This window comes from Eretmochelys imbricata, chromosome 5 (genome assembly GCF_965152235.1).
Source record: "Eretmochelys imbricata isolate rEreImb1 chromosome 5, rEreImb1.hap1, whole genome shotgun sequence".
Lineage (NCBI taxonomy): Eukaryota > Metazoa > Chordata > Testudines > Cheloniidae > Eretmochelys > Eretmochelys imbricata.
The window spans coordinates 18,074,351-18,101,015 of NC_135576.1; the positions used below are offsets into that span (position 1 = coordinate 18,074,351).

The window sequence follows — 26,665 nt, forward strand, 5'->3', positions numbered from 1 at the left end:
TGGTACAATTTGCAGGAGATAATGCTGCCAGCTTCTTGTTTACAATGTCACCTGAAAGTGAGAACAGGCATTTGCATGGCACTGTCGTAGCCAGTGTCGCAAGATATTTACTTGCCAGATGCGCTAAAGATTCATATGTCCCTTCATGCTTGAACCCCCATTCCAGAGGATATGCATCCATGATGCTGATGGGTTCTGCTCGATAATGATCCAAAGCAGAATGGACGGACACGTTCATTTTCATCATCTGAGTCAGAGGCCCCACCAGCAGAAAGTTAATTTTCTTTTTTTGGTTGTTCGGGTTCTGTAGTTTCTACATCAGAGTGTTGCTCTTTTAAGCCTTCTCAAAGCATGCTCCACGTCTTGTCCCTCTCAGATTTTGGAAGTCACTTCAGATTCTTAAACCTTGGGTTTTTAGAAATCTCACATTGGTACCTTCTTTGTGTTTTGTCAAACTGCTGTGAAAGTGTTCTTAAAATTAACAACATGTGCTGGGTTATCATCGAAGAGAGCTATAATATGAAATATATGGTAAAATGTGGGAAAAACAGAACAGGAGACGTACAATTGTCCCCCAAGTAGTTCAGTCACAAATGTAATTAATGCATTCTTTTTTTAACGAGCCTCATCAGCATGGAAGCATGTCCTCTGGAATGGTGGCCCAAGCATGAAGGGGCATACGATGGTGTAGCATATCTGGCATGTAAATACGTTGCAATGCCAGCCACAAAAGTGCCATGCAAACACCCATTGTCACTTTCAGGTGACATTGTAAATAAGAAGCAGGCAGCAGTATCTCCCGTAAATGTAAACAAACTTCTTCATCTTAGCGATTGGCTGAAGAAGAAGTAGGACTGAGTGGACTTGTAGGCACTAAAGTTTTACATTGTTTTGTTTTTGAGTGCAGTTATGTAACAAAAAAATCTACATTTGTAGGTTACACTTTCACAATAAAGAGATTGTACTACAGTACTTATATGAGGAGAATTGAAAAAATACTATTTCTTTTGTTTATCATTTTTACAGTGCAAAGATTTGTAATGAAAATAATAATATAAAGAGAGCACTGTACACTTTTTATTCTGTGTTATAATAGAAATCAATATATTTGAAAATGTAGAAAAAACATCCATAAATATGTAATAAATTTCAATTGGTATTCTATTGTTTAACAATGTGATTAATCATGATTAATTGTTTTAGTTAAGCACGTGAGTTAACTGAGATTAATCAACAGCCCCAGTTCAAACCTCTTCCCAAGTGAGATAAGCTTACCAAAAAGAGACACTTTTAGACTGATAAGAAGTTAATGATACTGAGATAGCTGTATCTATGTAACCTGTAAAACTTTTCCATGTAGACATATATACCCATTTACAAAAGTTACTTTGTCACTTAGGAGCCTACCTAGATTGTGAGCAGCTTGTACAGTGCCTGTTCTGTGACTGGGGCTCCTATGAGCTACAATAATACAAATAGTAAATACTATTACTACTATGTCTTACTGAAACTCAGTGGGACTGTGGGCTTGTCGAAACTTGCCGGGGATCGACACGTGGCGATCCATGCATCGGCAGTCGATTTAGCGGGTCTAGTGAAGACCCGCTAAATTGGCCGCAGATCACTCTGCTGTCAACTCCTGTACTCCACCAGATTGAGAAGAGTAAGGGGGTCGATGGGAGAGCATTTCCCGTCGACATCGCATAGTGTGGTCCGCACGGTAAGTAGATCTAAGTTACGTTGACTTGAATTACATTATACACGTAACTAAGTTCTCAAACTTTTTTACTGGTGACCCCTTTCAGATAGTAAGCCTCCGAGTGTGACCCCCTGCTTATAAATTAAAAACACTTTTTTATATATTTAACATGATTATAAATGCTGGAGGCAAAGAGGGGTTTGGGGTGGAGGCTGACAGCTTGTTATTACTCCCCATGAATAACCTCGTGACCCCCTGAGGGGTCCCGACCCCCAGTTTGAGAACCCCTGACGTAACTCAAATTGCATAGCTTAGATTGATTTTTCTCTGTAGTGTAGACAATGCCTTAGACTCCCAAGTCACTTAGGTGCTTTTGAAAAATTTACTCAAAGTCTTTAAAATTAGTAATGGACTCAAGACGCAAAAACTAGCTCTAGATCCAGCTCTTTAATTCCCCCAAAACTCAGGAGCATTTGAACACAGGCTTTAGGTCTGGCATAGTATATAGATTGCAAGGTCTTTTGAGCAGGGCACTGTTTGTTCTGTGCACTGTGTAGCACATTTTTTCCCTGTGAAAATTCACTCATAATAATAGGGAGTTAGATTCAATATTCAGATCCACACCCTGGTTCACATTTCAAGTATTCCCCCAAACACTGGGGCTGTTGGCATGATTCAGGCTGAACTGTTTTTAAAACCTGCCTCCAGATTGGACTTTTATTCAGTTATCTTTCCTGATATAATTTAAACATGCAGGATTTGCTCGCTGGCCATTTGTTTGCATTCCCTCTTCTTTTCATCTTTAATCTTCCATTCCCCACCCACACCCCATCTCTGTCTTTGTCAGGCTGACCCTGGACAAGTTTGGGCATTGATTCATGAAGGCATTTGATCTTTGTGTGGTTTTACATTAGTCACCACAAGGACAGACCCACTGTTTGCTTTTGGCAATTTGTTCATGATCTAATGCAGTGGTCTCCAAAGTGGGGTGCGCTCCTGGACCGCTGAGTCTTTGGCGGCAGGCCGGCGGCAGGCTCTCTCGGCAGCTCTTCTTTTTTTTTTTTTTTGCTTCCCTAGATCTGGCCCTGGGGGTGCGCGATCCAAAAAGTTTGGAGACCACTGATCTAATGCATGTTATTATGAGAAAAAGATTACATTCAGTTCTAATATCACCTCAGAATATGTCTAGTTAACCGTGCACAGTATTCACAGAATTCAGTCTTCCCAGTGGAGAATAAAAAGAGGAATGCTGTATTTATACTGTGATATATATTCCTGTCCAACATTTTCAGCTAGACATGGGCCCAAGAAGCAAAGTCCATGTTTAGATTGGTTTCAGAGTAACAGCCGTGTTAGTCTGTATTCGCAAAAAGAAAAGGAGTACTTGTGGCACCTTAGAGACTAACCAATGTATTTGAGCATAGGCTTTCGTGAGCTACAGCAAGTGAGCTGTAGCTCACGAAAGCCTATGCTCAAATAAATTGGTTAGTCTCTAAGGTGCCACAAGTACTCCTTTTCTTCATGTTTAGATTCTAACCCTTCAAATTCTGATTGTGTTTGGATCTGGTATTTTGGTTTGTGCCCATCTTTCTTCTTAGTTATTATTAATAAATCTCAGTTTTTTCTCTGATAAATGAAATTAAGGCCCTGATTTTGCAAAGAGATTGATACTTTTGGAGACAACAGGACTCCCCTTGATGTAAAGGTCCACATAGGGAAGATCAGGGCCTACATTAATATTATAAAGGACCAAGGCATTGATTTGTTTTTCTTTTTGGTCACAAATTAACAGGCGCAAAATCTTAAAGCCAGAAAGGCCATCAGATCATCAAAGTCTGACCTGTGTAATACAGGCTATAGAATTTCACTCAGCTACCCCTGTACTGACTAACACATATCTCCCAGAAAGATTTTCATCCTAAAGTTTTTAAAAATTATTCCCAGAGGCACTGTTCATGTTTGTTGTTTTCCTGTTATAATCCATGTCTTTCTGCTACTTCCCAGGAGTGAAGATAGTGGGAGGTACCAAAAAAACTTAAGGTGCTAAAACCTTATTAAATTAATAATATGGATTTCACAGCAAGGAACATTAACATGACTCTTCCACCTTGTAACAACTAATTAGGTGTTTGATACATTGTAAAAGCATTTGTTGCTCACCTAAGAGGTGTATGGGAACAATGTAATTGCATTATTAACCCTGATACGCTTATGTAAGATGATCTACATTCACCTTTGGAAATTACATATTGTAGGCTCCATCTTATAAACAAGTGAATCACATTAGAAACTGTTGTTTATTTTACACATGAATGTTGTGGTCTAGATTTTCAAAAACTGATTGTCTAAAGTTAAAGGCTCCTGATTTCAGTGGGAGCTGCTGGATCCTCCTCACTATCTGTGGTACTTCATATAGCCCACATTACCGTAGTATCTGAGCACCTCACAATTGTCAGTGTATTTATCCTCACAACACTCCTATGAGGTAGGGTAGTGCTATTATCCCCATTTTATATATGGAGAACTGAGGCAGAGAAAAACTAAGTGACTTGCCCAAGGTCATACAGGAAGGCTGTCACAGAGCAGGTACCTGAACCGAGGTCTCCGAAGTCCTAGCCTAGTGCCCTAACCGATGCTCATCCTTCTCATATGAAAATCAAATCACTTATGTAGGTGCTGAAGTAAGAATATAGGATTTGAAAGCATAAATCAGGAGTTCAGGATCCTGACACAGGGAAGAAAGGTAAGCAGCAGAATACGGACCCTGGACTTCAGGAAAGCAGACTTCGACTCCCTCAGGGAACTGATGGGTAGGATCCCCTGGGGGAATAACATGAAGAGGAAAGGAGTCCAGGAGAGCTGGCTGTATTTCAAGGAATCCCTATTGAGGTTACAGGGACAAACCATCCCGATGTGTCGAAAGAATAGTAAATATGGCAGGCGACCAGCTTGGCTTAACGGTGAAATCCTTGCGGATCTTAAACATAAAAAAGAAGCTTACAAGAAGTGGAAGATTGGACAAATGACCAGGGAAGAGTATAAAAATGTTGCTTGGGCATGTAGGAATGAAATCAGGAGGGCCAAATCACACCTGGAGCTGCAGCTAGCAAAAGATGTTAAGAGTAACAAGAAGGGTTTCTTCAGGTATGTTGGCAACAAGAAGAAAGCCAAGGAAAGTGTGGGCCCCTTACTGAATGAGGGAGGCAACCTAGTGACAGAGGATGTGGAAAAAGCTAATGTACTCAATGCTTTTTTTGCCTCTGTCTTCACGAACAAGGTCAACTCCCAGACTGCTGCGCTGGGCATCACAGCAAGGGGAGTAGGTGGCCAGCCGTCTGTGGAGAAAGAAGTGGTTAGGGACTATTTAGAAAAGCTGGACGTGCACAAGTCCATGGGGCCGGATGCGTTGCATCCGAGAGTGCTGAAGGAATTGGCGGCTGTGATTGCAGAGCCATTGGCCATTAACTTTGAAAACTTGTGGCGAACGGGGGAAGTCCCGGATGACTGGAAAAAGGCTAATGTAGTGCCAATCTTAAAAAAGGGAAGAAGGAGGATCCTGGGAACTACAGGCCAGTCAGCCTCACCTCAGTCCCCGGAAAAATCATGGATCAGGTCCTCAAGGAATCAATCCTGAAGCACTTACACGAGAGGAAAGTGAACAGGAGCAGTCAGCATGGATTCACCAAGGGAAGGTCATGCCTGACTAATCTCATCGCCTTCTATGATGAGATTACTGGTTCTGTGGATGAAGGGAAAGCAGTGGATGTATTGTTTCTTGACTTTAGCAAAGCTTTTGACACGGTCTCCCACAGTATTCTTGTTAGCAAGTTAAAGAAGTATGGGCTGGATGAATGCACTATAAGGTGGGTAGAAAGTTGGCTAGATTGTCGGGCTCAACGGGTAGTGATCAATGGCTCCATGTCTAGTTGGCAGCCGGTATCAAGTGGAGTGCCCCAAGGGTTGGTCCTGGGGCCAGTTTTGTTCAATATCTTCATAAATGATCTGGAGGATGGTGTGGATTGAACTCTCAGCAAATTTGCGGATGATACTAAACTAGGAGGAGTGGTAGATACGCTAGAGGGCAGGGATATGATACAGAGGGACCTACACAAATTGGAGGATTGGGCCAAAAGAAATCTGATGAGGTTCAATAAGGATAAGTGCAGGATCCTGCACTTAGGACGGAAGAACCCAATGTACCGCTACAGACTAGGGACCGAATGGCTAGGCAGAGTTCTGCGGAAAAGGACCTAGGGGTGACAGTGGACGAGAAGCTGGATATGAGTCAACAGTGTGCCCTTGTTGCCAACAAGGCCAATGGCATTTTGGGATGTATAAGTAGGGGCATAGCCAGCAGATAGAGGGACGTGATCTTTCCCCTCTATTTGACATTGGTGAGGCCTCATCTGAAGTACTGTGTCCAGTTTTGGGCCCCGCACTACAAGAAGGATGTGGAAAAATTGGAGAGAGTCCAGCGAAGGGCAACAAAAATGATTAGGGGTCTGGAACACATGACTTATGAGGAGAAGCTCAGGGAACTGGGATTGTTTAGTCTGCAGAAGAGAAGAATGAGGGGGGATTTGATAGCTGCTTTCAACTACCTGAGAGGTGGTTCCAAAGAGGATGGTTCTAGACTATTCTCAGTGGTAGAAGAGGACAGGACAAGGAGTAATGGTCTCAAGTTGCAGTGGCGGAGGTTTAGGTTGGATATTAGGAAAAACTTTTTCACTAGGAGGGTGGTGAAACACTGGAATGCGTTACCTAGGGAGGTGGTAGAATCTCCGTCCTTAGAAGTTTTTAAGGTCAGGCTTGATAAAGCCCTGGCTGGATGATTTATTTGGGGATTGGTCCTGTTTTGAGCAGGGGGTTGGACTAGATGACCTCCTGAGGTCCCTTCCAACCCTGATATTCTATGATTCTATGATTCTAATTTAGAACACCGGTTTTTGAACATCTATCTAGCTGTCTGTCTAGCTATCTTATGGCTTTATACTACTGCCCATCACCATGGTATTGGGTTGCCTCCCATGTGAACTTGAAAGCAATTATAAAGTCCCGAATGGATTTCATGAATCTCAGCCCTTCTTTCTTTGTTATTTTTCCCACGTTAAATCCTGAGGTCCTTGCTTGGGTTATTACTCAGTCCTTACGCAGTCAAGTTTGGAAAATTTACTTTTGCTATGGTACATTTCTTATTTTTTGAAGTTAGGAGAAAGTGGGGGAAGCATAAAAGCACTCCTTATATTTTATAAAACAATACATCAGCTAGTCTCAGGTCATTAATCTGGGATATAAGACATATAGGAAAATTATGTATTGCAGTTGCAAAAAGAACATTTCTAGACTCAGATGTCAGGTTTCTAATACTTTATTTGGAAGACATCCTCAATACGACAGCTGGAAACCCCCCAAAATAGGAATTAGACAAATAATGGAACCTGCCATAATATAATAATGTCCATCTTTTCTAGCATATAAAGAGGGAAGTATTGGTTAGTATAGAGCAAGCTAGCCAGGAACAGGAACACCTTAGACTGTGTTTTTTCAAAGAGCCTAAGGGAGTTAGACACCCAAATACCACTGAAATTCAATGGAGGATGAGTACCTAAATCTCTGAGGTGCCTTTGAAAGTACTAGCCAGAATCACTATCTGCGTATTGATCACTTGTTCTGACAGGCCTAATTCTGAATGGATTAAGATGTGAACTATAGCCTGAGATGTAGGTCTGAGAAACAAAATAGTTATAAATCCCACCCTGGTCTGTGTCCAATGGGCCTGATTCTTCATTGTTTTGCAGAGGACAAAACGCTACTTTGTCAGCATTTTCACGCACGCCATTGGTAGCATTTTGCACCCAATTTGCACAGACTACACAAGTTGTAAAGCAGCAGAGATTCAGGCCCTTTAAGCCTAAAGTGTAGATTTGATACACTTATACCGTTATTAGGGGAAATAACGGTACTCAGCAGGCAAAATAGGCTCTTCAGTTCCTTGACTGGAGTTGAGCATTGGCCTGCTAAACCCACGGTTGTGAGTTCAATCCTTGAGGGGGCCATTTAGGGATCTGGGGCAAAAACTTGTGGATTGGTCCTGCTTTAAGCAGGGGGTTGGACTAGATGACCTCCTGAGGTCCCTTCCAACCCTGATATTCTATGAAATACATAACAGGGAAAGAAAATTCAAGTATTTCCTTTGCATATTACTTGGAATAGATTTGTTGCAGAAGTGCTGGAGGCTGTGTATCATCCCTAATGTGCTGTGTATTGTCCCTAATGTGTGTAAGATGGACATCACTGCAGGTAGCGTTGCCACAGATGAAGATAAACAGATATATAAAAGCAAATACACACATCAAAAGTTCTAGAGGAGCTGCTGAACTTAAGAGAAGTTTCATTTTTTGAGATTTAGGTGAATAGAATTTCCCATTTTTGCTTCATCTCTGTTTTCCTTTTATCACTTCCTTTCTACTGTTTTGTGCGTTGAAGGGCCTCTTCTGTTACTTATTTATCTCAACAAAAAAATGGTTCTCATAGGCAATAGCAATACGTGTCTGACCATCCCACAGCTCACTGAAGTTATTTTTTTTCTTCATTTCTTACTGTTGTGAATTCCCACATTGCAAATAATTAATGTAAAGGTTGTTATGGGCTAGATTCTGCATTGACATGAATCTCTTGCTACCTCACTGACTTCAGCGGAGTTGCACTCAGGGTCAATGAGCCTGGAATATGGCTTATTTTGGTTTTGAGTTCAACAGATTCCATTTCCCAAAAGAAGGGAGTAGCTTGGTTCTGGATTCCACCAGAATAATAATAGAAATTGGAGATGGAAGAGACCAGGGGTGAAGAGGGTTTGGGTTGGTCAAGCACAGATCTACTTCCTCTGCTAAAAGCAAAGGGAGAGCTCCCCTCCTCTTCCCATTTTGGAGGAGCAGCACTACTCCACAGCTCTCTGGCCCATGTAACAGGAAATTGACCTGTTGCTTTTTATCTGCTTGCACCATTAGAAGAGACCTAATGGTCCCCACTATCTCCTATGTAGGACTTTGCTGGTTTGCTCTGTAGACTATATTCACCTGTGCTTTGTCTAATCCACCAGTGCTTTGTCTGAATGAAGCAGAGCAAGGACTTGAACCTGCCCCCCCCCAAGTGCTCTAATCTAGAGAGACAGACTGACACTGCAGCCTGGTGTTTAGGAAAGTAGTGTTGACATAGTCCTGCCAAAGTAGAAGAAAAAGTGATCACTGATAAAGTGTGCAGATGACAGGGGGTCTGGATTGCTTGATAAATCAGGCGCAAGCAAGTAATATGTTTTAATACGACTAAGTGTAAATGTATACATCTAGGAACACAGAATGTAGGCCATGCTTTCAGATGGGGGACTCTATCCTAGGAAGCAGTCAGTCTGAAAAAGATTTGGGGGTCATAGTGGACAATCAGCTGAACTTGAACTCCCACTGTAATGCTGTGGCCAAAAGAGCTAATGCAATTCTGAGATGCATAAACAGGAATCTTGAATAGGAGTAGAGAAGTTATTTTACCTCTGTATTTGGCACTAGTGCAACTGTTGCTGCAATAGTGTGTTCGGTTCTGGTGCTCACAATTCAGGAAGGATGTTCATATATTGTAAAGGGTTCAGAAAAAACTCATAAGAATTATTAGAACATTAGAAAACCTGCCTTATAGTGATAGACTCAAAGAGCTCCATTTATTTGGCATAACAAAGAAAAGATTAAGGGATCACTTGATTACAGTCTGTAAGTATCTACATGGGGAACAAGAACTCTTCAGTCTATCAGAGAAAGGTACAACAGAATACAGTAGCTGGAAGTTGAAGTTAGACAAATTCAGATTGTAAATAAGGTGTAAATTTTGACAGTGTGGGTAATTAACCATTGGAACAATGTAGCAAAGGTCATGGTGGAATCTCCATCAATGACCTTGTTTAAATCAAGATTGGATGTTTTCCTATAAGATCTGCTGTAGAAATTATTCTGGGGAAGTTCTGTGGCCTGGCCTATGCAGAGGGTCAGCGTAGATGATCACTATGGTTCCTTCTGGCCTCAGAATCTGTGAAGGTGAGGTTCTAGGGAGCCCAAACACCAAGCCTGAACCTACTAAGCCTTCACTGTTTCTCAAAATCAGAAGAGTCTATCCCTCTGTGGCTTTCTAGCCACAGTCTAGCATAGGGAAGTATGGAGGAGCACTGCCCTCAGAGGCACTGGGCCTGGAGTATTCCCAATGCCTCTAAGAATGCAGGGTGTTTCCACACAGCTGTGGTCACAGCAGTTCCGTTCTCAAGGTGTAACATGCTCTCCTGATGCTGGCTTCTGTCTATTGATCAGTAGGAAAGGACATGAAACAATGGCTTCCTCCTGCCCTATTTAGGGAGTCCAGTGCCACCAACAGACACACCCTTAGTCTTTGTGTACTTAGATGCCAGGATCAGTAACCCGGCTAGAATCTGAGAAGATGTGCGAAGGAAGAAGGACTCCTTTTATTCTCTCTCCCAGCTTTGGGTACATGCACAAGACCAACCATAGTCTTATCTTATGGGACTGAGGCTAAAATCCTTATTCAGTTCGTAAACAGGCCACACTCCCAGATACTTTTTGCAATATATCGCCCTTAATCTGTGTGCTCAACTGCTGTTGACAGCCATGGGAATTGCACATATGTATCAGAGACTGTTTGTCTTCCTAGGATATGAGAACACCACTTAATAATCTCTGTGCTATTTTTGCCAAGACGCTAAAAGAGCTAAGTGGGGCAGAGCGCAAACTTTACAAATTTGCCTTCTTTTCAGACCTTTGTAATGGAGACGGAATCAATCAAATGGATACACTTCATCTCTGTGTGATCTCTTTGCATTAGCTACAGTAACTGACGCCACTGAACACAGCACTGCTAGCTGGGTGGTGGTATACTTTTGTCCCCATTGTCATCAAGAAGGCACATCTGTTAGCGGCACTGACAAAACAATTTGTAGAACATCAGAACCTGTTTTTCTGTCATTAGCCCAGTGTTTATGATCCAGTACACATCTCACCGTCAAGATCACAGATGTTTCTGTTTATTGAACAGCTATTTGTTTCCCATCAGTTTCCATTTCCTATTGTATTAAGGCAGGGAAGGAACCAGAAGATTGTGTTGCTTATTAAGTGTTTATAATAGAACATTTCTGAGGTTCTGGTAGTTCTTGCAGCATTTATCTTGGGCCCCATCGCATGAGTTAATTTGTAATATAATGCTTCAGGCACCTAAAAGAAACTCTATAGCCCAAAGTCAGAGTTAAAAGAATTAGCGACACTTTGCTAGCTTGCCAAGTATTATTAAATAAGTATTGCTTGGAAGGCTATGTTAATTTTAAAGTTATTTTGCTGTGCTAATGTCTTTACTTAGGGAACGGGCACAGAACACAACACAGTCTGAGACACTTCAGCTTACAGTGGGAAATCTGAAACCAGAGGAGACCTACACGTTCCGAGTGGTGGCATACAATGAATGGGGACCAGGAGAGAGCTCGCAATCCATCAAGGTTGCCACGCAGCCTGAATGTAAGTATGCGGTATAATGGTGTTTCCAAGTTAGATAGAGTTAGTAATGATCTACTTCTGCAGCAGCTCTGCATTTGTCATGCTGAATTTCTTTAAGGTTTACAAATAATTCTTCATTATAAATATTAGTAACAGAGTCCATATGGATGGTCAAAATAAACTTCCCTCTATTTTCATTGTAATATAATATATGTTCTTACAATGTATTTTCAAAATATTTGATCTGATCAGTGAATTGTTTATTAGATTTGAACAGTACGGTATATTGTTAGTTGGTGTGTTGACTTTGTATTGTGTGTCTCTCTCTCTCTCTCACACACACAGTATTTCTCACACTTTATATACAGGGTGAAATACTAGTCTCCTTGAAGGGCATGGAAAATTTTCCAGTTGCTAGATGTTTAATCTATTCATGGTTAATTGGAAATATTTTTATTAGTCTTCAGTATATTTTGGAGCTTCTTTGCAGGGCCTTGCACTTTCTTCTCTGTTTTCTCCAGCTGTAAATATTTGCACACATGTTTCATCCTCAGAAGGAAGATAAACTTTCTTTAGTTCAGAGTATTCTGCAATATGTCAGGGATGTCCCACTTAGCCAATCAGTGTCCCAGAGAAAGGGACCCAGGCTGGACCAATTTTTGATTTTCACAGCACCACCAATTGGTAGGTCAACTTTATTGTCAGAAGGGGAATCTTCTTTAGTTTGTAACACATTTTGCCTCAGTGGAAAGGGTTAAATGGGGTTTCCTGATTTACTGTTGCAAGTGACTTGTTGCCCATCTAAGTGAAGGAGATGGGCGTTGCTTTCTGTGGTGGGGGGAAATAGACTGAGGTCTTGGAGACAAGTCTCTTGAGATGCCAAGATTCTTGAGAAGGCTTAGCTGGATTTTATACTGTTTAATTCTGCGTTCCTTTTGTGAATAAAATCAAATCCAGGAAAGAGCTACCTTCAGCCCAACTACAACATGTGTGGAATGTCTTTGGAATGGACTGGAGAAACCACATGTACACACTGGGTGTGTTAATCAGGAGAAAAAAACAAGATACTCTCATTTGTGATCATTACAAACAAACAAACAAACAACCCCTCTCTCTCCCCACCACCACAGCACAAGTAGGGATGTTAGTGCAGGACCAATGCCAACTTGGGAAATTACATTCAGCTTCCCTAAAGTTCTCCTGAACTGCAGATTTGTTTGGGCAAAGTATTCTACATTTCCTGCCATGAAACTCTTTTGCAGTGCTGTTTTGTCTTGTTATTCCCCTGCTGTGGTCCACCAGAGGTGGCTGCATTTCAGCCCTGAGTGAGGAGAAATCAGGTTGAAAATCACTTTATAAATATGAAAAGCAATTTGATATCCTTTGATGCAAGGTGCTATGTAAATTAGCTATTATCATGTTATTTACTCCTTCACCTAACACAAGAAGTAGGGGTCACCCAATGAAATTAATAGGCATCAGATTTAAAACAGACACTTCTTCACACAATGCACAGTCAACCTGTGGAACTCTTTGCCAGGGGATGTTGTGAAGGCCAAAATTATAATAGGTTGAAAAAATCTCTACATAAGTTCATGGAGGATAGATCCATCAATGGCTATTAGCCAGGATGGGCAGGGATGCTACTCCATGCTCTGAGTGTCCCTAGCTTCTGTTTTCCAGAAGCCAGGAGTGGACAACAGGGGATGGATCACTTGATGATTGTCTGTTCTGTTCATTCCCTCTGGGGCACCTGGCACTGGCCACTGTCAGAAGACAGGATACTGGGCTAGATGGACCATTGGTCTGACACAGTATGGCCATTTTTATGTTCCTTTTAACCATTAATTTATATATATATATATATATATATATATATATATATATATCAATTTAAAAAATTACATTAATGTATCTATCAAGAAAGCACATTCATAAGAGATCCTTGCATAAACATGCACCAACACTTCCTAGTGTTGCTCTTAGTGTATGTGAAGCTCAAATAACATAGGGACTCCTACAGTATTTAATAGAATTTCTCTCCTATTCAGTAACTTGAAGGTTGCTCCAAAGTATCAGAATTTGATGGTTGGAGAAAATATCTTTTCCCATCATTATTTTTCCCCCCTTGACAAAATGATGTTATCATTTCGAAACAACTCTCTTCTGTGCTGGAATTCAGTCAGTATCTATGTTGCTGTCTCCTGGAACATGATGTAGCTATTGTACAATAAAATATACAGCTGCACTACAAATTGAATATCAAGATATCTGTGTTATTTGAAAATATCAGAAGTATTATGCAATCTAGCTTTGTTAAGAAATAAAAACCAATGAAAAAGGACATCTGAAATGCATGTCTGTCAATGACTGTTTCTAAAAGTGCATACAGTTTCTCAGTAATCAGTTTAAGAGATCAACAAGCACAAGTTCCAGCTTTTGAAATAATCATCCAAAATATATGGGATGGATTTATATGAAGGTCTTTGTCTCCAGATTAAATCTTCCTTTGGACTAAACTCCAACCCCTTTTCCTCTGCTTTTGATGGTGTATAATTTCACAACTGTATTATCAGTCAAGATTTAAATCCCTGCCCGCTTAAGTTGTCTAATCTTTTCATACCACATGTGGAGACTTTGTGAGTTATTATTTTGACTCTTCAAGATGCTATTAGAGCAGCCGAGCAGCAGAGAGTACAGAAATTTGTCTAGTTCTAGCTTGGAGGGTTGAGTTTTTCTGTGTTTTTTGAAGGTAGCCTCCCTGCTGGGGCACCAACTCCATTATCTTCACCACCGTTAGCTATTAAGACACGTGTCAGGGTTCTCTCCCCACTCTGAACCTAGGGTACAGACATGGGGACCCGCATGAGAGACCCCCAAGCTTATTTCTACCAGCTTAGGTTAAAAACACCCCAAGGCACAAATTTTCCCTTGTATCTTGGATTAGGTAGCATTGCCACCACCAAGTGATTTAGACAAACTCAGGGAAAGGACCACTTGGAGTTCCTACTCCCCCCTAATATCCCCCCACCCCCCTCACCCCCTTTCCTGGGGAGGCTTGAGAATAAACAAGATGAGCACAGACCAACCTTGGGGTTTTTTAGGACAACTAAAAAAAACCCCAATCAGATTCTAAAAGAAACAGAACTTTATTATAAAGAAAAAAGGTAAAAGAAGCACCTCTGTAAAATTAGAATGGAAGACAATCTTACAGGGCAATCGGATTAAAAAACACAGAGGATTTCCCTCTGGGCCAAACTTTCAAGTTACAAAAAGAAAACCAGGAATACACCTTCCTCTCAGCACAGAGAAAATCACAAGCCAAAACAAAAATAAGCTAACGATTCCCTTGCTAGTAGTTACTAATTCTAATGAAGTTGGATTGCTTGCTTCCTTGATCAGTGTCTGGCAAGCACACACAACAGACAGACCAAAACCTTCCCACCCCCTCGCCCCCCAAGATTTGAAAGTATCTTGTCCCCTTATTGGTCCTTTTGGTCAGGTGCCAGCCAGGTTACCTGAGCTTCTTAACCGTTTACAGGTACAAGGATTTTGTGCCTCAGGCCAGGAGGGATTTTCTAGTACTGTATACAGGAAGGTTGTTACCCATCCCTTTATATTTATGACACATGCCTTTTAATAACCCTGTTTCTCTGTGATGTGTGTATTGGAAGAGGTTGGAAAAAGAAAAGATTAATAGGGAGACGTGTCAATATACAGTTAAATAATTTGATTGATTTACTGCTTAACTGTCATGTAATTTGCAGCCTGTAAACATTGCCTTTGATCATCTGCAGTCTAATGGAATCCTTTTACTTTGCAATTACATTTAACCTTCCATGCAAGAGTCTTAAAGGGCTTGATAAGGAATAATTAATTAAGCCTTACTACATCCCTCTGAGGTAGGGAAGTATTATTATACCTACTTAACTGCAGCATAGAGGCCCATCTGTGTAGCCATATGTTCACCCCCCACACACACACACACTGCATGGTGCAGAAGGGAGCAAATCCACTGAAAAGCCAGTGATTCCACACAGGGAGGAAAGGTGGCTAAGTGGATGCCCCCATTCATGGAGCCCAGCCACTTTGCCCCCTCCACAAAATAGCCACATAGTCTGTTGACAATGGAAAAGTGGGTGAACTGAATGTTTGGGAGGAGGGGCTGCATTATATGGCATTCTCCTCCTCCAGAAACCAAACCAACCACAGGCTGAAGAGTTATAGCTGCTTGAGACAGGATTAACTCTCTGCTGCACACTCTGGGCCAATCCAGCCTCTCCACACCCATGGAAGTCCCTCTAGCTGCCAAATCAGTGTAGTGTGGCTGCTGTGAGCAGTGCTGCTAGAAGTCGGAGGGCCCGACATCTATAAAATTAAGTAAGATGAACATATCATTTCAGAGAGGCATGGTTAACTAGACCTGACTTTGCAGATCAACTATGTATTATTGAAAAAAGTGTAGGACTGCCTGATGCTGCTGCTTTAGATTAAAGAAATGCAATTGTGTGAAGTGAGAAATGAAAGAGTGAAATACTGGTCACAATCAGTAATTTTCAACAGATGTTGTGAGTGATAAAGATCCACAGACTAAAGGTTTTACGGTTAGAGTGGAAGATTGCTATTATCTCAGTACATATCTATTGTGATTGGAAATGAGATAAGTGCAATCAAGGGAAGTGGTTGTGTGGTCTTTGTCAGCAGGACTGGAGGCCAGTTTTTCAGGGAAGATGAATTACTGTAGGTAATCCGTTCTCCTTAACATAATCATATGAATCTCTACATCCATGAGTCTAGGTCTTAAGGGGTCTCAGCAGTGTAACCGCTTTTCTGTGGCAGTTTATTGTGATCCTCGTTATGACAGAGCTGAAAGGCAGGGCATTTCCATTATCTGAGAGGTCACTTAGTACTGGAAGAGAGTGCTACAGGGCTGACTGTAATATATTGTAACAGTACATTTCTCACTATTCAAGGCAGATTTGAGAAAGGAGAAAGATAATGTAATTTAGAGGAAGGACTGGCATTTCTTTAATATATTTTCCATGAGCAGTCACAGGATGAAGGAGCTTTCCTGGTTCTATTGGTTGTGGACCTGATCTTCTGAGGTGCTGAATCTCTTCTACAAGGTGCAGGGCACCTTCTTCTCTGCAAGGGGAATTGAAAGTCCTCAATGTTTTCAGGATCAGGTCAATTGAGTAAAAAATAGGAGGCCAGATCCTTCTCCTATTGAAGTCAGTGGCTTCAGTGGGAGAAGGATCGAACTCTGAATAAAAGCCTTAGGCTTGGCCTCATGATAAAAACCATTATTCCCTAATAAATCAGGAGGAAACTGATAAACAGGAGGAGCTAATCCACTCTGTTATAATCCATCATCCAAATCTGCATTTTCAGTATCAAAGATGAACTATCACTATATTTATGATTGCTAAAAAAAAATCATTATGGAAAGAGTTGCAGTAATTTATTTGAACACTTACAGGGTCTGCTCCAACCTAGGCATAAGCAAATCTCCATTAATTTTTAAAAAATATGTTTTGGAGTAATGGAAGCAGATAAAAACAGGCTTGAAGTGTTTGATTCTATGTTCTGGCCTTCTTCTATTATAAAAAATAATCAAATGAATAACTGTTGTGACAGGACATACTGTGATTATCAAGGGAGTGATATTCAGTTCTAAATCCCTCTTTGTCCCCATGGTAGAAACAGTAAGTGTGGGGTAGCTACTTTCAGGTTTTTCCTGGAGGCCAAGGAAAAGCCAGCTTTTCGTTTAAGTGGGTCTTTAATCTGTTGTTTGATTTTCCTCAGGGAAACATCCACCTGTTGAAATGAGCCAAATATGTGGTCAAACATCAATGACAACACAGAACTGGCTTGATTATTCAGAGAGCATTTCAGAGCACGCATACGTATTATCAAGAGGAGACAAACACTCAGGCCAAATTTCTCACAATTGGATGCCTATGTTAGGCCTTTCAATCCAGCTCTCTGATTTTTTGAGGACGCTGTCTCCACATATCCTGTGAGATTTGTCAGTTCACAGCACTTCAGAGATTCAGGCTCCTGAGGCCCTAATCCTGCTGGCCTCATTATTCTTGTCATACTGCTCTACCAAACTGCTCCCTCCTAGCACTATTAGTTGTGGATTTGTGTGTGGTAGCGTATTATATTGGGATGAGTTAGTCTGTAAAGGGGTTGCTAGAAGACTGACATTCATAAGGGACAGAATTAAGGTTGCAGTGTTTGGTCTGCAGTGTACAGTAGTTGTGAGAGAATAAAACTGGACAGAAATGTGTGACTGCCAACAGAAGATTTTGGGTGGGGTTTCCAAAAGCCACAAGTGACTTAGGAGCCTATGTTCCATTGAAAGTCAGTGGGATTTAAGCTTCTAAATCATTTACATGCTTTTGAAAAACATATCTACAAATTCCATTGATTTTAATTGAAGTCAGTAGGAGTAAGGCCCCTTGCCTGCTTGGATGCTTTTGTAAATCTCAGTGGGTATCCATCTGTATCTTTAGGTGCCTTTATAAATCTGCCCCCAAGTGCTTTTGAAAATATCACCTTTTATGTCTATAACAGAGAAAATTTTATTTGTCCGTTGCAACTAAACAAACAATGGCTAAAACATCCCTAAATACTACTTTTAAAAAAATGTTGACCAGATCTACTCAAGCTTTCTTTCTCAACCAATTTTTGTGTAGATAAGCAATATTTTAAAACAGTTATAAACACAATAATCAGATTGACATAGACCAATGTAAGCCACAACCAAGTTTAAACACTTGCTATTAAAAATGTATCTAAACAAAACATCTTAGAAAATTCAAAGAGCATAAAAAATAACACTGTGAAATTTCACATAAAAAGGTCAGGTGTTGGGGAAAACAGGGATTTGTGCCACATTTTAAGCCCATTTCAGAACCTAGTTTCAACTATCAAGCCACAACTAGCTCCACAGTGATAAGTGTGTGAGTGAGAGAGAAAGAGAGATGAATTGGCAAGTTAAAGAACAAAAGCGTATGTGTATGTAACACATACACACCTTTGTCCTTTTAACTTGCAAATTTTGTTTTCTTTATAGGAAAAAAAATAAGGTCAGAGCAGACTCATCCTTTTGCAGATACTGTTGGAGGGACTGAGTTTGTACCTCTCCTAGTCTGTGGCTGGTTGGGGTCACATGGCAATGCTGAATCGGGCCCTTCGCTTCAAATGTTCAACATTGCTCAACACACAGTTATCACAGTTATTTCCCATTCAAACATTTAAGGTGTCAATGTTTAGAATTTCTAGCTCACGCTTTCAACATTAATAATAACAGTAATGACATATTTTTCTAGCCAACAATACAATGGAAGCCCGGGTTTCAGAATGTCTCAGTGTAATGCGTGGATTGTTAGTCTATGGATTATTAACTCATAACGTTAGAAAATCTTACCAGAAAGTGCAGATTGATGTGTTGTCCAGTATAGGTAGATGATGGGTCAATGGACTTGTAGTTTTTACATCTCCATCTGTCATTTTTATGACATGAAGCATCTGTCTGTTTCTCAGGACATATGCTCTACAATATTTGTATGCTTTTGGTCAAGGGCAAAGTTATACAGCCAGTCAGCTTTTTGTGATATCTTACTGGGAGAGGTGTAACTTAACCCCTTAATGTCAGGAATCTGGTATTCCTGGGGCGACTAGCATTATATACTCAGACTTTAAGGCCAGAAGGAACCATCATCATTACTGGCAAAAAATGATCCAAAAACAACAACTGCTGCAGCTATTGTGGCTGCATGCCAAGGAGATAAGCAGTGGGCTCTTTTACAACACATCAAAGCAGAACATGAAAGAGTGAGACTGTTAACAGATTGTTGTCTTGTCATCATCTAGATCTACTCAGGGCATTACCGTCATGGGATGTTTTTGGAAAGGTGTCAAAAATTTCAGTGAATTTATAAATCTGCTCTTCCCAGACATCTGGATAGATCTGGTAATGGGAGTGGGGTAGAAGGAAAGGTGATTTTCATTTCTAGGTCACTGGTTCAGGCTGGCTGTGAACAAAACCTTCTCTTCTGCTGGATGTTCATTTGCAAAATGATTTGTGAACTGGTGAGTTTGGTCCACCTCCTTCTAATAGACTTGTGCACCATCACAAACAGCATGACATTTGGCACTACTTGGCATCCATTCTGATCTGAGAGATTTAGCGCACGTCTACACTACCCCACAGTTCAGGCTAGAGGTGTGTGCATCAAAATGCTATGCTGTAACTCCCTCATGCTGGGTCAGCATCTGTGGAAAACCAGTAGCAGGAAGTGGGTGTCCAGGGTTGGTGTTCAGTGCAGAGTTCAGGAACCAGAGGCCAATGGACATGTTTGGAGTCAGGAGCCAGGTGTTGGAGCCTACTCTGCTTTCTCCTCAGAGGCTCTAAACAGCAAAATTGCCCACAGTTACAAGGTACCACACAGCTTTTCCTAAGCAAGCACATTTATCCTTAAGGCAAAAGCATTACAGAGAAAACATATTAAAAGCAATAAAAGAACCTACATGCATGCCAATAAGCAGAGATTATCCCAACTCTAACAAGGGCTCGGGTAGGTGTCAGCACTTCAACCTCCAAGGTTTTTGTTCTGTGGTTACAAGTCCATAACACCTTTTGCTCAGAGCAAGAATCTGTGAGTCACTCCTTTATACAGTTTGAGCCTCTAATCTTGTCCTCATGGGATAAGTGATCAGTGGATGAATTTTTCATAGATTCCAAGGCCAGAAGGGACCTCTGTGATCATCTAGTCTGACCTCCTGTATAACTCAGACCATAGAACTTCCCCAAAAATAAAAGGTCCCCTTCTCAAGGTGAAGCTTCCAAAGGTTAAGTTTGCATAACCAGAGAAGGTACAGTTGCATACACCTTCCCACAGAGCTGAACCTGCTCTTCTGCTTCACAACCCTGTTCTACTCTAACGTCCACCTCTGAGTACTGTTGCTTCCAACAACTCCACACAGGCAGCCAAGTCAGGTTTAACTGTTTAAAGTTAAATCAGGAGCTGCTTAATGGTGTGAAGTTAGCTAGCCCTACTAATTCAGACCAAGTACTGAATACTACTTCCTTGTAGGTGAAATAAAGTTTCAAGCTGAGTAAATTTAATGCTGTGCATTTTAATTTTACCTCCCATTGTTTCAATTCCATTGTAAAAAGTTATATTTTTATGAAATATGAAACACAGCATCTTATGTCTTTCAATTAACAAAAAAAAGCACATAAAAAGCTTTTAAAAATCTGACCCTCAGCTTCCAGATGTATATAATTATGTCAGAATATCAGGTTTTATTAAAGGAAAAATAATAATAAGTTCCTAGCTGTCAATGTTGGAGAAAAGCACAAAAACTCTAAGAGCTCAAAAGCCAGGAGGCAAGTAAAAAGAACCTCAAATTTACTATATTTAAGACAATCTAGTGATTCTGGGGGGCCTGACTCATGATTTTTAATTATTGAGGCTGGTATTTTCAAAAGAAAAATGTCATCACCATAGGAGCTGCTGGTAGTTGAACTCTTTTGAAAAATCTAGCTTTGTGGAAAAACTGGCCTCTCTTTGACTTTTGCACCCCCTCATTCACTATATATAAGGGGTACCATATATGAATACACATCCTAAAGGCCAATTCCTTTAACTTCAAAGAAAGGGCTTTGGATTTGGGAACGACAAAGTCAAAGCTAATAAATAATATACATTCTTTTATTCACTCTTTGGCCACACAGATTATGCTAACTGGATGTTTTCAGCATGTGCTGAAATTTAAAGATAAAATTATATAAAATAAAACAAATCTTTACATGACAGATGCCAGTCACATAATCCCATCCCATGCACTGTGACAATATACAGTTGCCAGTCAGTTGGAGTTAAACACAGTATTTAATCATGTGATTATATTATAGCTATTACATTCACTGGTAGGATGGGGTGGAGATCAGAGAAACAAATCAGCATCACAGACGTGCAACTGCCCTGGAACATTTGTAGTAATGGAGGAGGAAAGAAACCCATTTTCCAATCAAAATAACATGCACTGCAAGAGAGGGCTAATGAAAATACTTAATTCTTAAGCAACTACGATGGAGTTTACAAACCCCCACATAGGAGAGGAAGGGGTTTAGGAACTGCTCAGGGCTTAGGCACACACCTGCAACACATGCACAGGCTGGAGGAGGAGCTTATAAGGAGAGCTGAGTACTGCACTGCAGGCAGGAGGTAGTAGACTTATACTGTGAAGCTCTGCAAAAAGAGCCCCATGGAAGGACCAACTACTGGGCAACTCACTTCATTTCTTTATGCCTCTGTTTCTTAATCTGCAAAATGGGGATAATTACACCTACCCTCCTTTGTAAAGGCACTTTGAGATCTATGGATGATCACAGAATCATAGAATCACAGGACTGGAAGGAACTTCGAGAGGTCATCTAGTCCATTCCCCTGCACTCATGGCAGGACTAAGTATTATCTAGACCATCCCTGACAAATGTTTGTTTAACCTGATCTTAAAAATCTCCAATGATGGAGATTCCACAACCTCCCTAAGCAATATATTCCAATGCTTAACTACTCTGACAGTTAGGAAGTTTTTCCTAATGTCCAACCTAAACCTCTTTTGCTGCAGTTTAAGCCCATTGCTTCTTGTCCTATCCTCAGAGGTTAAGAAAAACAATGTTTCTTCCTCCTCCTTGTAACAACCTTTTACATACTTGAAAACTATTATCATGTCCCTCTCCGTCTTCTCTTTTCCAGACTAAACAAACCAATTTTTTTCAATCTTCCCTCCTAAGTCATGTTTTCTAGACCTTTAATCATTTTTGTCGCTCTTCTATGGACTCTCTCCAATTTGTCCACATCCTTCCTGAAATGTGGCAACCAGAACTGGACACAATACTCCAGTTGAGGCCTAATCAGTGCAGAGTAGAGCAGAAGAATTACTTATTGTGTCCGGCTCACAACACTCCTGCTAATATATCCCAGAAGGATGTTTGCTTTTATGACAACAGTGGTACACTGTTGACTCATATTTAGCTTGTGGTCCACTATGACCCCCAGATCCCTTTCCGCAGTACTCCTTTCTAGGCAGACATTTCCCATTTTGTATGTGTGCAACTGATTGTTCCTTCTTTAATGGAGTACTTTGCATTTATCCTTATTGAATTTCATCCTATTTACTTCAGACCATTTCTCATTTCTCCAGTTTGTCCAGATCATTTTGAATTTTAATCCTATCCTCCAAAGCACTTTCAACCCCTACCAGCTTGGTATTGTCCACAAACTTTATAAGTGTACTCTCTATGCCATTATCTAAATCATTGATGAAGATATTGAACAGAACAGGACCCAGAACTGATCCCTGAGGGACCCCACTCATTATGCCCTTCCAACATGACTGTGAACCACTGAAAACTACTCTGGCAATGGTTTTCCAACCAGTTTTGCACCCACCTTATAATAGCTCCATGTAGGTTGAATTTTCCTAGTTTATTTATGAGAAGGTCATGTGAGACAGTATCAAAATCTTTATTAAAGTTAAGATATACCACATCTACTGCTTCCCCCCATCCACAAGGCTTGCTACCATGTCAAAGAAAGCTATCAGGTTTGTTTGACCCAATTTGTTTTTGACAAATCCATGCTGACTGTCACTTGTCACCATATTATCTTCTAGATGTTTGCAAATAGATTGCTTAATTATTTGCTCCATTATCTTTCTGGGTACACTGCTGAATCAGAACTAAATATTAATTGCTCTAGGAGTAAGGTACACCCTCATATGTGCAGAATCTGGCCCATTAGGAGCCGTTTCCTTACTGAGCACAGTGGTAAACTAAGAGATAGATAACAAAACTCATCAAAACCAAAAAGTAAGTTTATTTTTTTTAAATTGCCTTGTGTTTAATTCTAAGAAGCACCAACTAGTTATTTACTGTTCACCATTCATCTTAATTAACTGGCATAATACACTGGACATTTTTTTTTGAACCATTCTACTGTTTCCTTTGAAAAGTGCCAATCTTGTTAGAAACTCACATGGATACATTAAATATGTAATTACAACTTACTTTGAGTGACTCCATATCCCCTCTCTGAGACCTGCATCCTGTGTCCCACAGTGCAAGAAACCCAGGAATACATTTTACATTAGAAGCATACAGATATTCTCTACTAGTGAATTTATGAATAATCCTCTAAAGAGATTTCCCTGGCTTCACACTTAGGGTAGAATTGATAGTACTTTATTAAGAGCCCTCTAAATCAGTGACAGGTTAAGACACACAGGTATTTAATTGGATTGCTCCTGATTAGCGAGGTTGTCGCTACAGTAGAAAGAGATTCTATTCTGAGCACAAAGGTCATTTTTTACATTTATTGCAGAATTTATTTTAAATAGTTTATATTTTGTTAGGTATAAAAATGGCCCTGAACTTGAATGAGCTGGAGTGTCTCTTGTGATGTCCTTTTCCAGGGTAACTGTTATCTAAGTATAATATCAGCATCAGTTACCACAAAAGCATCAATAATTATAACAGTAGCAATGAGAACAATTACTCTAGACTTCCTCATGCTACATTGAAGTTAGTCTACACAAGATGCTGAAAACAAAATGGATGCATCTGCTCCTGCTCCTTGTTATAAATCACTGGCTTGGCATGAGCCTTTATTCCCCTTGTTGCCCAGTTCTTTGATGCTGCATTGCAGTGATAATTGAAACGGATAATTCTCTCTTTACACCATTTTGATGGGGCCTGTCTAGCTATGGCTGATATCAATGTACACATAAACTTCCCAGTGTGGAAATCTGTCTCTTGCTGGTTGAATGGACTGTATCAGGGTCAATTATAGTAATTTCAGAGGGAATTCCAATAAGACTGAAGTAAATAGCTTTTTTCTATTGATTTTAGTTCATTTTTTCCTCTCGTCAATACAGGTTATTTGCACTCTATATGACATGCCATTTTGCGTATAAAAGATAATGTATGTGCCCGATATTACCTTTTCAATGGAAATGTGTAGTCCCCTTTGATATGTGCTTTTTATCCCATTCCTAGGACATTAGAAAATGCTAGGATTATTGGTATTTTTGTGTATTGTTGTAATAGTACAGGGCCCCATACTTCTCTCTGCTTCCACAAGCAGAGGGCAGCCAAAAATCATGGATCCAGCTGCCCACAAGAGGGAAAAGCTGTTTCCATGGCATGTTGTTCATTTCCACACTGAATCCAATGGAAGAGTTCACATTGGTTTCCACAAAGTTTCCATGAAGTTCTGGATCCTGTGTGAATGGACAGGATGGGGAAGCGGGACCAGATATGCTCCATTTGTTTCTCACCTCCTCAGCCCAAACCCAGGAGACAAGGTTAACTGTGTGCAGGAACCTGCACAGGTTTGTGCATACTCTTTCTCTCATGGCCTCCCAACTGAGAGTCTGAATCTCTTGGGAAATTAGACGTAAACAGTAAGTGAGGGTTAGACTCTACCCACAAACACTTTGTGAGTAAAATCCTGGCCCCAGGGAGTATTGACTCCAGTAGGGCCAGGATTTGACCTCTAGTCTGTGGTCTCAGCTAGGTTGCTCCATGGCTAGTGCCTAGAAGTATAGACTGCCACTTCCCAGCAGACCTCGGAGCATAGTTCTTATGGGCTGTATTGGGGATAGAGTGCCTGTGTGTTAATGGGTGGATTTCACTATGGGAGCTGAGCCAGCTGGGCTAGGACTGAAACCAGGCTCTGTGAGTCTTTTGGGGGAACTGGGAAGGTGAATATAAGAAAGAAAGAAAGAAAGAAAGAAAGAAAGAAAGAAAGAAAGAAAGAAAGAAAGAAAGAAAGAAAGAATCTCCTCTTGAATGATCTCAGAGCTCCTCCCACCAGGGCTTCTGTGGGGTCAGAAACACCAATGAACTTAATATGGCAGTTTCTGGTTTGGCTCAGACGAATCATTCCCATTTCTGCTGCGGTAGTGTTTTAAATACATACATGCATATATATGCAATTGAGATTTTGCATATTTTTCAAACATGCAAATTGAGGCATTACATTATTTGTATAAAATCTCCAGTTTCTGGACCTGCTTAAGAGAGAACACAGTCCATCCAGAGCTTTTAAATAAGATCTGCAACCTCTGTGTTTACTTAGAAAAAATTGTCTCCTTAATGTGAAGTACTTTTGCAATTTAAGAAAGATTATGGTCAATTTCCTCCCTTCGTCTTCAGGTCCAGCAAAAATAATTTTGATTTAATAGTGCTTGAGTAGCACACCTATGTTTTTAATTTAGTATTGGTCTGACGTAATCTGACATGATTTAGCAATTACTATAAAGTAAAATTGATCTTATCTGTTACCATGAGAGCACAACAATTTCAGCTTATTCAGAATCATTCCAAAACTATTTCTGGATGGCATTCTGCTGAAATCTATTTGTCTTCATACAGCTCTCTCTAAACCAGCCAACATCCACTATGGTGGTAATGAACTTATCTTCTGAATACTTCCACTAAAATAAAACTTTATCATAATTGTGGGTTGTCAGTGAAAGAAGAGCCTTGTTGATGCTTCAAATTGACATGTTGTCTTTCCCATGCTTGAATTGCATATTTGGTATGGAGGCATTATAAGATCACCATTCTCCCTTTAACCCCATAATGATAATTATCAAAGCAGTCCCCTCTATAAATCATGTGTATTTGTAACAGTATCTAGACCCTGAAACTAAGGCCCCATTGTGCTAGGAGCTTCTAGCGCGGTGGTCACCTGCTCCCGGCCCAAAGGGCTTAAAAGCCAGCCCTTAGAGAGGCCTGATCTGGGAGCCGTAGGCTGGGCTAATTGGGAGGCAGCTTCAGCATGGCAGACTCAGATGACCCTATAAAGGGGCTGCTGGGCTGAAGCTCAAAAGACTCTCTCTAGCTTCTGAGAGGGAGGGACCTGGCTGCAGGGACCTAAGTAGAGTACCTAGATTGGAGCAGGGCTGGGGAAGGGCCTGAGGAGCTGGGGGTGCGCCTGCCAGGAAAGCCCCAGGCTGTGGCCTAGTATTAGGCCCAACAGGTACTGGGGTTGCAGGGGACAACCGAAGGTTAGACAGAGGCAGCAGGTCCAAACCCAACCTTGCCTGTGATGAGTGACTTATACTGCAGTCTGCCCCAGGGCTTCGGGACTAGCTGGTGACTGGCAGTAGCCTACGACTGAGGTGAGGTAGCGATAGGGGGTTGGGGTTCCCCAGGGAGGGAGACCCTGCAAATGAGAGGTTACTGCTAGGGGGCAGCACCCCTGCGTACAAGGGGCACCGGGTCCAGGAGGGACATGGGGGCCCGGCATAAGCAGGACACCTGCCTGCAGAGGGTGCTCCAAGGCTGAAGTAGAGCTAATTCCCAGGACACCAGCAGGTGGCGCTGCAGGGGTGAATCCCACAC

The 26,665-nt window shown here is 41.0% G+C and overlaps 1 protein-coding gene across 1 annotated transcript in view; it reads left to right on the forward strand.

Moving 5' to 3' along the window:
• DCC (DCC netrin 1 receptor) overlaps positions 1-26,665 on the forward strand; it is a 948,458-nt gene that overhangs the window by 666,012 nt on the left and 255,781 nt on the right. The window contains exon 9 of the mRNA XM_077816218.1: positions 11,102-11,256. Coding sequence (XP_077672344.1) covers positions 11,102-11,256 — 155 coding nt within the window. The remainder of the gene's footprint in view (positions 1-11,101; positions 11,257-26,665) is intronic.